At 41.5% G+C, this 10,139-nt stretch overlaps 1 protein-coding gene across 1 annotated transcript in view; it reads left to right on the plus strand.

The window, feature by feature from the left end:
• Positions 1-3,250: 3,250 nt before the first annotated feature.
• The window catches only part of LOC108249729 (myelin-oligodendrocyte glycoprotein-like), a 10,076-nt gene continuing 3,187 nt past the window's right edge, over positions 3,251-10,139 (plus strand). Inside the window, exons 1-2 of the mRNA XM_037976499.1 lie at positions 3,251-3,389; positions 4,488-4,644. Coding sequence (XP_037832427.1) covers positions 3,299-3,389; positions 4,488-4,644 — 248 coding nt within the window. The 5' untranslated portion in view covers positions 3,251-3,298. The remainder of the gene's footprint in view (positions 3,390-4,487; positions 4,645-10,139) is intronic.

The following is a 10,139-nucleotide window of genomic DNA, read 5'->3' on the forward strand; positions in this document are numbered from 1 at the left end:
GTTTCCAGTTTTCACACAGCGACTCTTTGTTTGAGGCTCACTTTCTACTCTGCGTGTCTGTCTTATTAGCAGTGCTGTCAGGGAGTGAGAGACGCTGGTGTGTGGTTATCATGGTTCTTTTTTTACTCAGTTTAAATGTCAGAATTTCGGCCATTTTGAAAAGAGATGTTGGAGTTTCAGGCACCAAACAAAATGTCTTCAAAGATTTTCTGTTGTTTTTGTTGTTGTTTTGTTTTCTTGTATGTTGTTGCTCATCTGCTGGGTGTTTACTGCTCACATGTGTGAACTAGAGACAGAAGGTAGGACTTCTGAAACCACAAACATGTGCCTGAAACCTCTGACTCATCGCTGTGAAACCAGAAACTCCCTCAGTGCTGATTGGCTTTCAGAACAGAAGTTTATGTAGATGTTAAAATGTTCTGAATAAATAAAAGAACTATAACGATAATTATCTCTTTGAAGTTGTTCCAGGAGCAACAAAAGGCTGTCAAAGTTAGTGGGACCAATCAGAAACAGCTGGAGGAGCATTTAGTGACTAGGTCGAAGGTCAAGGCTGGTTCTGGTTCTGCTCAGGAACTCTGTCTGTAAACACAGTTCACTTAAAGCTCTATCAGGCAGAGAAGAAGCCAGATGTGAACAGATGTGTCTCCTCTGGACCAAAGAGGAGAACTGTTCTGAGGTCAGCCTGCCTCTCTGATGGTATGGGGGTGCATATCATTTAATTAATTGTTTTAATTATTTTCAGATTAAATGTATAAAATGTTCTTCACACCACACATATTCTGATAAATAACTCAACTTGTTGCTGAATGCTCTGTTATATAAACAGCTGTCAGAGATCAGCTGATCACGCGGACAAACTGGTTAAAGGAAAGTTTGTTGGTTTTGGTGATTCTAACTTTAGATTTATGAGTAATTATGAGTCATTTCACGTGCTGAACTCTTCCTATAAAGAGTCATGAGATGTTTTTATTCACTCAGGTAGTTTGGACGAATAAATCCCTGTTTTCAGGCTTATATTTACTTTTTCCTGTGAACATCTGTGGTGTTTCTAAAAAAAAAAAAAGACAAACACTGATTGTGTTGCTGCCATCAAGTTTAAAATTATCTTATTTTTTCTAAAAAAATAATTTCTTAAACATTTGATATATTTAATGAGCTCCATTGTGAATAAAACATGAGATTTAGAAATCCTTGCGTTGTGTTTTATTTATATTTTCCAGAAAGTCCCAACTCTTTCAGGTGTAGTTGTGTTTCTGATGATCAGATCAGTTTTTCTGTTTGTTTAAAATTAACAGATAAATCAGCTGAATTCATGAAATGTTTCCAGTCTGTCTGACTCTAGAAGTAAATATCTGTAGTGACCAGGTGAGCTGATGTCAGAAGAATATTTGATGAACTAATAGTTAATAATGGATGATGGATCAAGTCAGAAGCTTCCTGGAGACATTCTTCTTCTTCTTCTTCTTTCAGCTCTTCTCCACAGGATGGAGTCTACCTGCGTCCTCCTGCCTCCTCTCTTATAGGTCAGCCTGTGCTCCTCCCTCTTTGGGAAACAGGTGTTGACTACATTTCTATCCTCTTGGTAAAATCCACCATCTGTCCTTTGTTTTACCCGCTTCTCCTTTCCGGGTCATGGGGAGCTGCTTTCAATCTCCAGCCGTCACTGTGCGAGAGGCGGGGGACACCTGGACAGGTCTCCGGTCCATCGCAGGGACACACAGAGACAAACAACCACTCACACCTGGGGACAGTTTTAGAGTTACCAATAAACCCAACATGCATGTTTCTGGTCTGTGGGAGGAAACCAGAGTAAACCCATATGAGCTGAGGGAGAAAACAGCAATCTGCTTTACTTCCTGGAGATATTAATTGTCTTCAGCAGTTATTTATAGAGTTATTTTTATAGATCAGAAGCAGAAACAGGTTTTCCTCACCCTGCGACGCAGATGAAGGAATTCCCTTCAGGTTACTGAGACACACCTACAAACACGTGAGTTAGAGTTCATTTGAATCCACGCAGGAGCGCCACTGACACACGTGTTTGTTTACAGACGTCTCAAATTCTGATCAGACAATGAGCGGCGAGCTCCGTCTCGCTGTTAGGGAAGCACAACAAACACAAATGAAAGTTTTACTCTTTTCCCTCTTCTCGGGCCTTCCAAAAGGAGTCTGAATAGAACATTTTAAACATTTCTGACTCTAAGAACAAGAAACCTATAAAAACATTTGATTTTTTTAATGAATTTACTTGAATATTACTCCTGGCTTTTGTTGATTTGTTTGAATGTGTATTGATAACTATCTTTGTGTTGCCTTAATAAAGATTTATAAAGATTTATAAAGATATAAAGATTTGTGACGGCAGTCCAACCTAAAAATAATCATCCGCCCACAGAGTCGTTCCTAATGAATGACTTCATTACTTGCTGTGTTGTTTTGTTAGTGACTCATTCTGGATGTTGGACCTGTTGGCAGCTGCAGGTACAGGTGAGCAGATTTAACACGCCTCCTGTCGGCAGAGATCAGGACTGCAGGACAGCTGTGGACACATTCTGCTGCTTTCAGCTCAGAGAAGCTGCTGAGTTTCTGTTTCTGAGACTAAAAGGAGGAGAAATGATCCGTCAGCAGCTTGGAGCAGACAGACAGAGGTCAGCCTCAGGTGGATCTGATTCGTCTGATTCTGCTGGAGGCTGCAGGTTCAAGCCCACTATGGGCTGAAATAAAAGCTTTAATAAATATATTTATATATGTCAGCATCACTTCTTTAGTTTTATGTTTATTAGAATTTTCTCACAGAAGTTTTTCCACCATTTACCTTTGATGACCTCAGGTATTAATGCAGAAATATGACTTCCAGTAAAAAGAGAACTCCAGTCCAGAAAGCTCAGTTAAAATGATAAATCCTCCAGTTTCAGGTGGAGGAGTCTGTTTCTCTGATTTAATTATCACACCGAGACACAACCTCGAGAGAAAACTTTGTGCACAAAAAAACAGAACAAAATAAATATAAATCAGCATGTAGTTTATCTTTTATTCACAGAAAATGTAACAGTAGTTTGTGTTGTTATTGATTCAGCCTCACTGACATTTACACTCAGGAGCTGCTGACGGTGAAACTTTTGATGTGTTTGAGCATTTGAGGAAAGCTGTATTGTTTATGGAAATAAATAGTTACTAAGACTCGTGATTACTTTCCATTGCGTAATGGGGCGGAGACACGCTGACGTCATTACGTCATCAAAAAGCCTGTCCAGGCACGTCAGCGTCAGACCCGCTCTCAGACTCTCTCAGGGACATGTCGGTTCAGAGAACAGAGCTCCAGAAAGTTCTCCACGCTTCTTCGTTTTGGACTCTAATCTTCTGTTTGTTCTGGACGCTTGTTCAAGGTAAACCCCGGGACTTTACTTTACTCTTAGCTAACGATTATTACTAGTTACTTTATTCGGAAGGAGTAAGTTTCTCTTCGTTACCGGGTGTTATTCAGGCAGATGGTTCAAGTTTTGTTTAAGGTTTTTATATCTAAAGTCGCCGAATTCACTGTTAGCAGCTCTGTTAACGATATGTGTCATTTAATTTTCTGTAAAATGAAATTAAACTGATTTGACGCGGATAAAAGCTTAAAATCCTGATAATTGTCGTTTAGTCTGGTCACATTTACTTCCGGCGGGATTATTATAAAGTTTAGTTTTTATTGCTGACTTAATTTACCAGTTTAAACACAAAAGTATTTAAAAAAAACTCCGAATGTATTGTTTTCGTATTTTGAAATTTACTAATTCATTTCGACCAATGACGCGGCACGTTTTTACGTTGTGATGTTCGTTGCTTAGCAACGACGTATTTACTTCCGGAGTTGCCAGGAAGCTTTTTGTTGTCAAAATACTGATCATTGTGACGTTAGTGATGGATTAATGTGAGCCTGGTCAGTTTTCTGTCGATGTAGACCCAATAATTAGGCCGACATTAAGACATTATTGATGCTAAATGCTAATATAGGATCAATAATGTGACTCATCCACTCAGTTGTTGAGTCATAGTTTTATTTTTCTCCCATGACTCTTGTTCTGAGAGATAAACATGTTGTTACAAGTTTATAAGACAATTTAATGATGGTTTTTGTGCTTGAATAATTGGCCTCACTGCAATATTTTCATAATTTAATCAAAGTTAGTTTGAGTCAAAAGTTTCTGATGTTTTGTGGGTCAGAACTGCTGATGTAGAGAAAAACTTTACTGCTCAACATATTTCAAGTTCTCGCTGCTCCAGACAGTGTGTTCTTTTGTCTGTCTGTTAGCAAAATATCTCATTAAGCACCGGAGATAATTCCTGTCTGTTCATCAACACAACTCAAGATGGCCGCCACAGCTAATCAACCTCGGGCGACATGCATTCCTTTAAGGAACAATTTTAGCCCAAAATGTTGAATCTTAAAACTAAAGTTTTGTTCGGTCCGACTCAGAAGTTCTCATCTCACCTGTTTCCAGGTCGGTACCACCTGATTGGTTCCTCTGAGCCGATCGTCGCGGCTCCTGGTGATGATGTCATCCTGCCGTGCCGCGTGGACCCTGATTGGGACGCAGTGGAGAAGACGGTGGAGTGGTCCAAACCGGACCTGGAGGTGGACCCTTCAGACAGGCAGAAGTACGTCTTCCTGTACCGGTCTCAGAGAGAGGACCGGCACATGATGATGGCAGCCTACATCGAGAGGACGTCCCTGTCCTCTGAGGGACTGAAGCACGGAGACGTGTCCCTGAGGATCAGGAACGTGACGCTCAAAGACAGCGGCAGGTTCCGATGTTTGATCCCGACCCTGAGGACGGACGCAGAAGTTCGGCTGGTTGTCGGTGAGTAAACGGGTCCAAACCGGAGGTTCTGGTTGTTTTTAGTTTTTATTCTGGGTCATGAAGACGTGATGTTTGTGTTTGTTGTTTACTGACTCGTTTGTTGTTGTTGTTGTTTCAGACCCGGACTTTGTCAGCAGCACAGCGTCTGAAACACCTGATCTGATCCATCCAGAACCGCAGAACGAGACGAGCGGTGAGTCCACAGGAGACAAACAGCCTCACCTGTGACCCTGGTTCTGTATTTACAGATATCCTGACTGTTGTTTTTAATTGTTTAGTTTCAGGTCGTCGGTCCAGACATCACATCTTCATCACCGTGGTCATCCTCCTCTTCTTCATCTGTCTGAGTGCAGCGTTTGCCTGCAACATGAAAAAAGTGAGTCAGAAATCAACGTTTAGAACTTGTTTTCATCAATAATTGAGTTACTGATTAAATGTTTCTTCTCAGTTTCCAGCTTGTGATCCTGAATCAGGCGACGGTTCCACAGCCTGGCCGCCTTGCTCAAAGGCAGAACGTTATGAAGAGGAGATCTCTGCAGGATCGACTCTCCTGCAGCCTCCTGTCAGCTCAGAGATTCAAACCAACAACCTGGACGCCATGAGACCACATGGGTGACAGCAGGTGAGAATCCTTTGGACCTTTAAAGTTCTCAGAGGAACGTCGGTTCCTTCAGCTCCTCAGTTTGTTGTGAAGTTAAACCTCCTCGTTCCTCCCGTCTGGTTCCGTTTGTTTCGCTGTTTGACCTTCTTGTTTCAGCTGAACTCGTTGTTCTGCAGGTTAAAGTTCTGTTCTGTTGGTTCTGCTCAGGTTTGAACTTTTCTTCTGTTTTGTTCTCCTGAAGGTTCTTCGCCTGGTTCCTGTCAGACGCTGCTGGAATTCTCCCAGACATTTAAATCAAGGCACCAAATAAAAGCTGGATTTCTGTCCCTGAGGAGAACGTGATGATCTGAGTCCAGAGAAGAACCCAAAGGAACCATCTCCATCCTGGTTCTTCATCAGCAGAACCAGGAGGAACGTCCAGAAACTTCAGTTCATCTGATTTATTCTATGCCTCAAAGTTCTGTTGGACTTTAATCGTTAAGGAACTTTGAGAACCGGATCGGCGCTCCAATGTTTGTGTTCCCAGAAGAACCGGAGTCGTTTTCATTTATTATTTATTATTTGTTATTTGTTCCTCAGCTTCTCTGAGAAACTGATCTGGGATCAGATTATTGACACGTTAAAGGAAAGTTATTGACCAACAGCTGGTTCTGGTTCTGTACCGGGTCGAGTTCACCTGGTACCAAAAATAAGCTACTTTATTTTTATTCATGTTAAACGTCACAGATCTGTAGATCAGACTGTGTTGGAACATTTCTGTTTCTGATTCAAAGAGGAGATGTTTGTTTATTTGTTTATTTTATTTATTTTTAGGATTTTATATTTTTTAGGTTTTGAAATTTAAAGTCTGAATTCCAAAGAAAAGTATTGACGCTGATGAGAAATGCTGTGAAAACAACCGACGAGTTTAATTATTATTATTTAACCCAGAAACATTAATAATTTGGCTCTGAAATGTTTTGGAAAAGATGCTGGAGGCGTTAGGAGAGTCAGACGATACCGGCCCCGTCTGAGTTACCAAGCAGGAAATGAAACCTGCAGCAGCAGCTGCTACAGTCACTTCTCTGTTTATTGTTTTTCAAAGCCATAACAGCTGTTAAAATGAAATGATCGTTTGGGTTCATGTACCTCTGACTCATCAGGTCACCTTTGTTTACAATTCGTTATTGTTGGCAACAATTTCTGCTGATTTCACTCGTTTATTACTGATTAATCTGGAGACTTTGGGTCATGAATGATCCGTATTTAGTGGTTATTTCTCTCATAAATGAGACACAAAAACAAAACATTCAAATCAAAATTGTTTAAAAATTCTGTATTTTGACAACTATTATGGCTTTAAGTAAGAATGTTTTTCTATATGTTATATTTAAATGTCTAAGTTCTTCTAAAGGTTGTTAAACATTTTCTTCTGCTGACCAAACAACATAAAAACTTGCTGCACATCTGCTGACCTCATTTATTGTTTATGTTTTATTTTATTGCTGCTTTGTTTGAAATAATCAGTTTATTGTTTATCTGTTCCTCTGATAAATAACCAGAGATTTTTGTTTTCTTATCATTTACAAATAAAAAAGAATATTTGACTGAATTCTAAATCCACCACAGTGTTAAAAAACTTCAGTTTTATATTTACTTCACTTCCTGAATGTTTCACCCGAACAAACTTTGGTTTCTGGGGAAATAAAATGTGAAAAAAAAAGCACTTTTTTATGTTCTGGAGATGTTTGAATGTTGGTTCTGTTAATAAAAACAGGCGCAGAAATGATTCGGTGATGTGGTCGGTTTGTTTCCTGCTGCTCTCTGAGCCGGGTCAGATCAGAGTCTGGGTTCAGTCTCCGTCAGAGGACGGGCGAGAGGACGGGGACGCCACACACACACACACACACACACCTGAGCCCTCATCCCTGCAAACTGAAAACCAAACAAACCCAAAGTTCGTCCTGAGCTGCATCACATGGATCCGTTTGAAGGAGTTCCTGATTTACTGAGATGTCATTCAGGATTGCGGGTCTGCACTCGATGTAAACAAAGCCCTTAGCTGACGTTTGGGTCACATGACTGACCGACTTCAGGCTGTCAGTAAACAAACATGGAGGACTCAGACGAGCAGAATCTTCGGCTGTTTCTGTAAATGAGAACATTTAAATTTAACCGTTGAGAAATAAACAAACTTTGGGGATTTTGTTTTCTACTCGGCCGGCCTTCATGACTTTTCAGTGAGTCGCTTCACCCTGCTGGTTTCTGTTCTGTGGGAGAAACCAGCAGAACCTGGAGAACCCCAGGAAAGCCCAGCCGACACCAGGAGAACATGTAAACACCTCGCTGTAAGAAGAAGCAGACGACTTGTTTCCTGCTGAACTGAAATCATGATTTCATTTTTAGTTTGAGAAAAGCCCGGGGTTTTATTTTTTATCTGCTTGTGTTTACTGATAAAACCTGGAAATCCCCTCTGATTGTCTCCTTTATCTTCTGCAGTGAAACTCCTGAAACACTTTCTGTTTCTGCTTTTACAGAAGAGAAACTGGTTTTGATTGTTTATGAAATATTAATTAAAGACATGACGTGCTTTAAGTCCGGTCTAATGAAAGAATTAAACATCAACTGCTGGTCAGAAGTTTGTTGATGGTCCCTGCGTGAAGCACCACGTTCAGGAGGAGGGAGGCTGATGAACATCTCAGGTCCAGCACCGGGTCCACCCTGGACTCCTCCTGGTGGTCTGGTGCTCCAACACCTGACACAGATCTGGTCAGGGTGGAGGACATCTGAGTCAGCAGAGCTTCACTTTGATGCTCTTTATGTGACCAAGGTTGGCAACAAGGATTCAAACCCTGAACCCTTAATCTTCCAGAACCACAGTCATGTGACTTCTCACAGTCAGCAGGATGGAAGATGGAGGCAGGTAAATCATACATGGAACACCAGAACCAAACAGCTGGAACAGAGAACAGGAACATCTGTACGAGTCTGGACTGGAGGTCCTACAGTCAGAGTGGGAGACTCCACCTAAGGTGGAGGAGATCCTGTGGGTCTTCCACATCCAGACTGACAAACAACTGATGGCTGACCAACCGGACATCGTGGTGATAGATAAGATCCAGAAGAAAGCAGTGGTGATAGATGTAGCAGTCACAAGAGAGGAAGCTGGAGAAACACCAAGGGCTGAAAGAGGAACCAGAGTCAAGGCCTCAGTCGTACCAGTGGTCATCATGTGACCTCCAACAGATCCCAGAACAACCTCAGAGATCTCTGTCCAGAAGAGCAGCTGAGATCCTGAACAGAACCCTGAAGATCCCAGGGTTCTGCTAGAGGACCTGAGCTTCAGTGAAAGTGGAACAAATAGGGCGAGGGGGTATTTATTTATTTATTTATTTATTACATAAATCCTTGTGGTAAATGATGAAGCTCTGTTGTTGTTTTTTGTTTTTCAGTCACTTGAGTCCTGGTTCAGTTCGGGGATTCGGATCATTCAGCCAACAGAACCAGATGGATCCACCCTGGACCTCAGCGGACTTGTCTCCACGTGGCACCGGCTGGAGGGGGCGGGGTTTCCGGTGTTGGAGGAAATTATGTTCCCTCTGCGTCGGGAGCGCGCACGATCCTGTGGAGAAATGGCTCCAGATTCTGACGGGGAACAGATTCTCCTCCAACACCGGTGCTGAACCGACCCAGTCGACCCGGTTCTGTGGACTGGGCTCCCATGTTGGGTCCAATAAGATGTCCTCTGAGTGTCTCCGAACTTCTTCATTTTGGATCCTGACCTTCTTCTTCTCGTTGATCTCGAGTGTTGATAACTAATGACTAACTTTACTGGTTACTGGTTACTAACTTCACCTTAGATTAGGTTCAGGTTCACTTAACGCCTCTGTTGAGTCTGAAAATAATAATAAAAAAAAAAGGCCTGAGCTGATTGTTGAGTTTATTTGGCTTCATGTTGAAATCAAACATCTGTTAAAGATTAAAGTCTTTCTTAGTGATTCAGCAGAATAATCAGACTGTGACTCATATTTCCTGACATGATGATTAATTCAGTTGTTCTGGGTGAACTCTGTCATACATGCTGCCCAGGGGCGCCACTAAGTTTTAAGGACTAGGGGGGCTGAGCCCCCAGGAGATGCTCAGGATGTGAGCAAACGTAGTGGGCGGAACAAAATTTCTCAAACAGCGAACAAAACCTGAGTTGCTTTTCCACATTTTTGGACACATTTAACAGATACCTTACTGTGTAAACGTTTTAAGCAACTAATTATATTTTTATTCAGAACATCAACAAACAGGAAATATGTTTACAGTTTTAACAAGAAAAATGAACATTTTTTATTTATTTTGTGAATTATATGATTATTTATTTAAACTCATATTCTGGCCACATTATATTGAATTTTTGTAAAAAAAAAAATTCTTTTGACACCAAAATTATTTAGGAGGGCTTGAAAACAGACCTAGTGACGCCACTGATGCTGGTATAATCTGTCAGTTTATTATTTCTTTATTTTTAAAGCGATCCTGACAGCAGTTCGGGCCTGTGAGAAGCTGTCAGGAACCATGGATGGCATCTCCCGTACTGGGAACACACAGACTCAGATGTTGGGGGAGATAAGTCACAAACTGGACGTGATTCTGACGAGAATCGCTGTTCAGCAGCGTGCCCGTGAGGAGTAGATTACACCCGGGTGAAGTTCCAGACGGAG

The sequence above is a fragment of the Kryptolebias marmoratus genome, linkage group LG7, assembly GCF_001649575.2.
Source record: "Kryptolebias marmoratus isolate JLee-2015 linkage group LG7, ASM164957v2, whole genome shotgun sequence".
In the NCBI taxonomy this organism is placed as follows: Eukaryota; Metazoa; Chordata; class Actinopteri; order Cyprinodontiformes; family Rivulidae; genus Kryptolebias; species Kryptolebias marmoratus.